The following is a 6112-nucleotide window of genomic DNA, read 5'->3' on the forward strand; positions in this document are numbered from 1 at the left end:
TTATTTCTTTGATGTCCTGATTTCTCTTTTAAATGTATGTTATCTTACTGGTATTGTGTCATGTAAGCTTATCATTAGTCTATATTAACATCCACCTATGAAAGTGCTATCATTGAAAAATATTAAAATGTATAAGTTAACTTTCAAACACAATATAAAATTACAAATTTAGACTTTCAATTTTTAGTTTTGAGTATAATCATATTGAATAGGTCAATAATCTATTAGACACAAAATTTGAAGTTTCATATATTTATTAGACGCAAGATTAAAAGTTCGTGAACTTACTAGTCGGTTTTTAAACTTCAAAACCTATAAAACAAAAATCTAAATTTCAATGACTAAACTTGTAATTTAATCTTGAAATAATGGTAATAAAGTAAAAAAAAAAAAAAAATTGCAAATAAAAGATATATTCTAGGTTAAATTACAAATCTAGTTTTTGAACTTTAAAGTTTGTGTTTTATTTGTCTTATGAAGTTTAAAAAAGGTCTAACATGTTTATGAACTTTCACTATTGTGTTTAATAGATTCCTAAACTTCTAAAATCCTATAATAGGTCTCTCGAGTCACAATTTTTAATTTTATGTCTAACAGGTTCTTGAAAAATTGTACAAATCACCCATGAACCATGTGATTTATTATAATTACACCCCTAAATTTTTAATTTGATCATTCACTCTCTAAACAATGTGGTTTACTACAATTACACTTCTAAACTTTTAATTCGATCATCTATCCCTATGTAGTTTGTTAATTGTCGCAATCAACCCCTATGTTAGTGTTGATATCGATATATTTATAAAATTAAATTTCATCAAATATTACCTCAAAAAAAGAAAAAATGCTAACACACACATATATAACACTCACGAACCAAAGTGAATATAAATTTTTAACATACTACAAGGAATTGATTGAAACAAATAAAAGAGTTTAGAGATATAATTGCAATAAATTCGTATATGTTTTAAAAATGGTTCGTGATTTATGAGATATATAATTGAATTTTATGTTTAATAGTGTAATTTGCACACGTGGAACTTATTATATATGACGAAAATAACCCTGCATCGGAGCTAAAATGTTCTTTAAGCATCAGATTTGCAAAGGAGTCGACAAGACAAAGAAAGACAATTGGAGAGAGAGAGAAAATGGATAGGGTGTTTTCAGTGGGTGAAATTTCTGACCAGTACTGGTCGTCGGAGCTCGCCGCCGCTCCTCCGCCGTCACGGCCGTCGCGACCGGCTGATGAAGGCTCCAAAATGAACCGTAGCGCATCGGAGTGGGCCTTCCAGCGCTTCCTTCAAGAAGCCTCTGAAACTTCCCCTCATTCCTCTGCTGCTGACCATGGGGAAGGGGAAGTCATCGAGATCAAGGACTCTGCCTATAATCAATCACACAAACTTAATGCTAATCAAGATGGTGTTAGTAATTGTAATAGCAGCAGCATTTCTTCCAATGCTGTGCCGCCGAATATTCCGATCGATTCTGAGGAATATCAGGCCTTCCTTAAGAGCAAGCTTCATTTGGCTTGTGCTGCTGTCGCCATGAAGAGGGTAAACTTTCCCCTCTCTTTTCTTTTTTGCCTTCTTATTGATGGGGATTGTTGATTTCTTTTCCGTGTTTTGTTGATGAGGGAATTTTCAGAGAGTGGACTATATATTGGAAATCTGAACAATGATTTTTGACATTTTGGAAGTGTGTTTGGTTGTTTTATCCGTTCATTTATGTACTGATTCACTAGGGGGCTGGTTGGTCGAAGCTCAACTTCTTTAATTTTTTCTATTTCCCTTTCTCATTCGGTTTTATTCACATTTTTAGTTTTTCTGGAAGATGGGAGTTAGCTCTAACGTGATGGATTGCTGGGTTAAGATTAGGAGTTGGGGGGTTTTCGTTAATTATCTTCTGGGGTGTTGTAGCGATAATTAGTATGATCAAGCGTTTTCTTATATTTCTTATGTGAATTTCAACTTCTTCATATATTAAAACGAGATATTATTTTGATTAATGCTTGTGGCTATGTTATCCCCTTCCCTCAGAACCAATCTTCATTTGAAAAGTTGCTTCGATTGGAACTGATTCATTTTGATTATTATTATTATTATTTTAATTGTTGAGATTCGAATTGTCTCTGCTGCCTCTGGTCAGATAGGAAAGAAACCTGTAGCTAGTGACTAGAATAATTGCTTGTCTGCAGAGTTTTTAGGAAAAAGAAAAAGCATATTCTGAAAGTTATCAAGTTTAGCTGTCCATGAATTTGTCGTTGATAATTTATTGAAGCTGGAAAGTCTACTGTTCATCAGTGTGAAGAGATTTCCTAGAAGGTAGAGAGGGTTTAGCAATTTTAGAAGCTCCAGACTCTAGGGTACCAGTATGAAAGGCTTTTCTTTGAAGTAAATTTTCAGATGAATTACAGACAATAGCTCTTACTCGCCTTCTTTGCTTTTGGTGAGGGAAAGGCCAACACAATTCCAAAATCAATTTATTGACAATTGACTCAAAAGCGTTACGACCTTACTTGAACATGATCTGTTCTATAGGTTGTACAAATGTGTCTTTGAGTTCTAAGGAGAGTTAAAAATGTTGTGTCTCATGCTTTTTGGTGCCATTCATGATATCTAAAATTTCATCCCATAGTAGTTTTAACATGGAGTTTACAACTTTACTGCACTTGACTCAGCGATAGAGGTTGTATGACAAGTTGAAAACAATATGAAGGGGAGTGCAGCTGCTGTGATCTTTACAGGTTTGGAAAACTAGAAAGGAAATATTTTTTTTAATTGATGTTAGGGGAGATAAGGAAGAGTTTTGAGATATTTGATAACCACTGATATTTATTTTAATTATTTATGTGTCTTGACTAATTCAAATGAAAAACTGCAAAATTTTACAAGGGCCCTTATAGGATGTTTAATATTTTTTTGGTAGCTGCTACCATAGATTGTATTGTATCTACGATCTTCATGACTTCAAAATCTCCAAGTTACTAACTTACTACTTAGGGCCACTAGAGGCATATGATTTATTAGCTGAATGCTTTCTTTGGACGCACAATTCCAATGTTTTCTCAAACTACTTCATTTTAATGTCCTCTTGTATTCTTCTAGCCTGACTCCTAGTCATTGTTGATGCTAACTTTATACCTTTTTCTAAGAGATGAAACAAGCTTCATTAGAAGATGGTGATAGCTAAAACAAAACAACCTTAAATGACAAAGGGGCAAGACAATCCTTTTAATAGTTTTATTCAATTGTTTCTTCCATCACCAAAGGAAAAAAAAAAAAAAAATGAAGAAGAAAAACAAGTATTATTAGCCATTGGACAGTTGAAAAGTAGCCTGTCTGAAGAAGTAATATCAACTGCTGGAAATTAAAAAGATGATCTTTTCCTTCTACTTATATATTCTGCCTTGTGTACGTGATCTACAATCGTCAAATCCTAGCTAGATCTAGGATGAAGTAAAAGCCTTACTTTCATATTAATTGATCTGGAGAGTACCCCAGGCCTCAAGGTTGGTGACATGTTTTCCTATAAGCAGGGATCCTTTAGAATGACTCCAGCTTCGTCCACCTCAGCTGACTGTGGATCACAAGCATCTAATACGTTGGGAATTCAAGTTCCTAAAGGTTAGGATTACAGCATGTATATTTTTTATTTGTCAAAGATAATATGGGATGTAATTAGATTTTTTGCCTTTCTTTATGTAGTTTATATGTATTGTGACTATCTTCTTTCTCTCTCATCATGCGGATGATTAAATAAACGAACTGCTGAATTCAAGATTTTAATTTTTATGTGTATCCTTCTCGTCCATAGCTTCTAATATAGGAGCTGGGAATAATTCATTAAGGTCACCAGATAAGGATATAAATGGAGCTGCTGGAGTCACTTCCTCATCCATTGTGCCAAAAATATCTGAGGTTCGAGCTCGGCAAGCTACTAGTGGATCATCAAGAGATCTGTCGGATGATGAGGAGATTGAGGGGGAAACCGAAATAAATGAAAGTAAGGACCCTGCCGATGTAAAACGTGTAAGGAGGTAAGGTTATGTAACTATCTGCTAAGTACTAATTTAGGGATTGCATTGGAGCTTTTGAGCCTGTCCTCACTTTTCGTGTTTATTGACAATATTTATGGCGGAGTTAGCTTTGCATAACAACTAACCAGTGTTATTGCGAATGCATTGTGTGAATTCTGGTGGTACAAATAAATTTTAAATCATATCTGATTGGGCTTTCTATGTCATATTTCTTCTGCTGTCCAAGATAATATGTTCTTTTGGATTTGAGAATTTCTCATTCAGCAGAAGCTGTTCTGGCTTTTGTGTAAAATTATCCATTATTATAAGTCATTTCTACACATGTTATGGAACTTCATAGGGGTGATCTCTGCAATGAAGTGGTTGTTTTAGTTGCATGGTAGATCATAGTGCAAATTAGTCATGGAGTTCTCGTTCCTACTTTATCTTAATAACGCGACAAATTTTTTATTTCTTATCAAACATTTCATTGTTCTCTGCATTGTTTTCAGAATGCTTTCAAATAGAGAATCAGCTCGACGATCAAGGAGAAGAAAGCAAGCACATTTAACTGAACTTGAGACACAGGTGTTTATTAGCTCATGTTGACATTGTCCAATGCCTTCATACCTCTTTTATAATCTCCTGAACTGATACACTGATTCATTTTCTTTTCATGAACCAAGGTTGCCCAATTGAGAGTTGAAAATTCTACCTTGTTGAAGCGCCTTGCCGATCTAAGCCAAAAGTACAATGAAGCCAATGTTGATAACCGAGTTCTAAAAGCTAATGTCGAGACATTAAGAGCAAAGGTACACAACAATCCTTTGGTTCTCAGTTTTCCTAACGTGTCAGAAATTTTCTTGCTCACGAGCTTTGTTAATAGATGCAATATACTTTTCCTCTCATTCCGGAAAAGAAAAGTGCTTGAAACGTAAAGTTACCACTAGTTCAAAGATGTAATCTTGGTCGAGCACACAATGCAACTAATATTATTTCCATCTTGGCAGGTAAAGATGGCTGAAGAGACCGTCAAGCGAGTTACTGGTAATCCAATGTTCCATGCCATGTCAGAGATCTCCTCCATTGGCATCTCTTCATTCGATGGTAGCCCATCTGATGCATCAACAGACCCTGCTGTTCCTTTGCAAGATGATCCATGTCGTCATCTATATCAATCAACATCTAGTAACCCCGCAGGCCCCCACGACATAGTAGTCAACAACGGAATGGCTAACATTTCACAGGTAGGCAATGGGCAGCAGAATTCTCCATCTCAGGTACCGTCAGCCATATCGGGGAACAAGACCGGAAGATCAGAGTCTCTGCAAAGAGTGGCTAGCTTGGAGCATTTGCAAAAGCGGATTTGTGGAGTCAAAGCAAATGCAGAGCAGTAGTAGATACACATCAGGCAAGAATTAGAGGTGGCCCTTGTAATTATGAATGATTTATTTTTGTCCTCATGAGCTGAAAATGAGCTTTAGTTGTGGAGATTGATTCAAAAAAATGCTTTACTCATATGCTAACACAACATTGAGATTGATCATTTGTCATTGATCATTGGATCATTGATGCTGTTAATTTTGTGGCCTCCTCCCATTTATTATGTAATAATTCTGAATGAAACAGGGTAATTATCATTCAATGATGCACTCTTTGTATATTTTTGAAATGCTTCTTTTGTTAAAATTGGTTCAAAGCTCCATTTTTTCCCCTTAAACGTGATTTCATTTTGCTGGTTGGCGTACGGTTTTTTCTTTTTTGCTTTTGTTTTCAATCAACACAAATGTTCACTCTCCCTCTTTCTTTAAACATTCTTTATAAGTTTTTATTATTTTTTCTTTAGCCGTCTCATTTTCATCAATATATTTTTAGATTTTCTTTTTATTATTTTAATTTATCATATTTAAAGAAAAATCATTTTTAACTTGACGACGACCATAGATAACATAAGAAATTCAACTTTGCCTACTATCAATTTGGAAGGTGATAGTCATTTGGATGATAATATAGAGCATATTATTATTAGTACTCAATTTGATGAAGTTGAAGATCAAAATATGGAGTTTACTATTGATTTTCAATCTGACA

The 6112-nt window shown here is 34.6% G+C and overlaps 1 protein-coding gene across 1 annotated transcript; it reads left to right on the plus strand.

Annotated features, from left to right (window-relative positions):
* Positions 1-1097: 1097 nt before the first annotated feature.
* LOC120080014 (light-inducible protein CPRF2) lies at positions 1098-5669 on the plus strand. The gene is made up of 6 exons (XM_039034536.1): positions 1098-1559; positions 3542-3629; positions 3820-4042; positions 4534-4609; positions 4708-4833; positions 5032-5669. The coding sequence occupies exons 1-6, from the start codon at positions 1155-1157 to the stop codon at positions 5416-5418; spliced, it is 1305 nt and encodes a 434-aa protein (XP_038890464.1). The 5' UTR covers positions 1098-1154; the 3' UTR covers positions 5419-5669.
* Positions 5670-6112: the final 443 nt, after the last annotated feature.

The sequence above is a fragment of the Benincasa hispida genome, chromosome 6, assembly GCF_009727055.1.
Source record: "Benincasa hispida cultivar B227 chromosome 6, ASM972705v1, whole genome shotgun sequence".
NCBI lineage: Eukaryota > Viridiplantae > Streptophyta > Magnoliopsida > Cucurbitales > Cucurbitaceae > Benincasa > Benincasa hispida.

Coding starts and splice junctions, on each gene's coding strand:
- LOC120080014 (XM_039034536.1), top strand. CDS start 1,155: ATGGATAGGGTGTTTTCAGTGGGTGAAATTTCTGACCAGTACTGGTCG. Junction 3,630..3,819: donor GGGAATTCAAGTTCCTAAAG/GTTAGGATTACA, acceptor TCTCGTCCATAG/CTTCTAATATAGGAGCTGGG. Junction 4,610..4,707: donor TAACTGAACTTGAGACACAG/GTGTTTATTAGC, acceptor TCATGAACCAAG/GTTGCCCAATTGAGAGTTGA.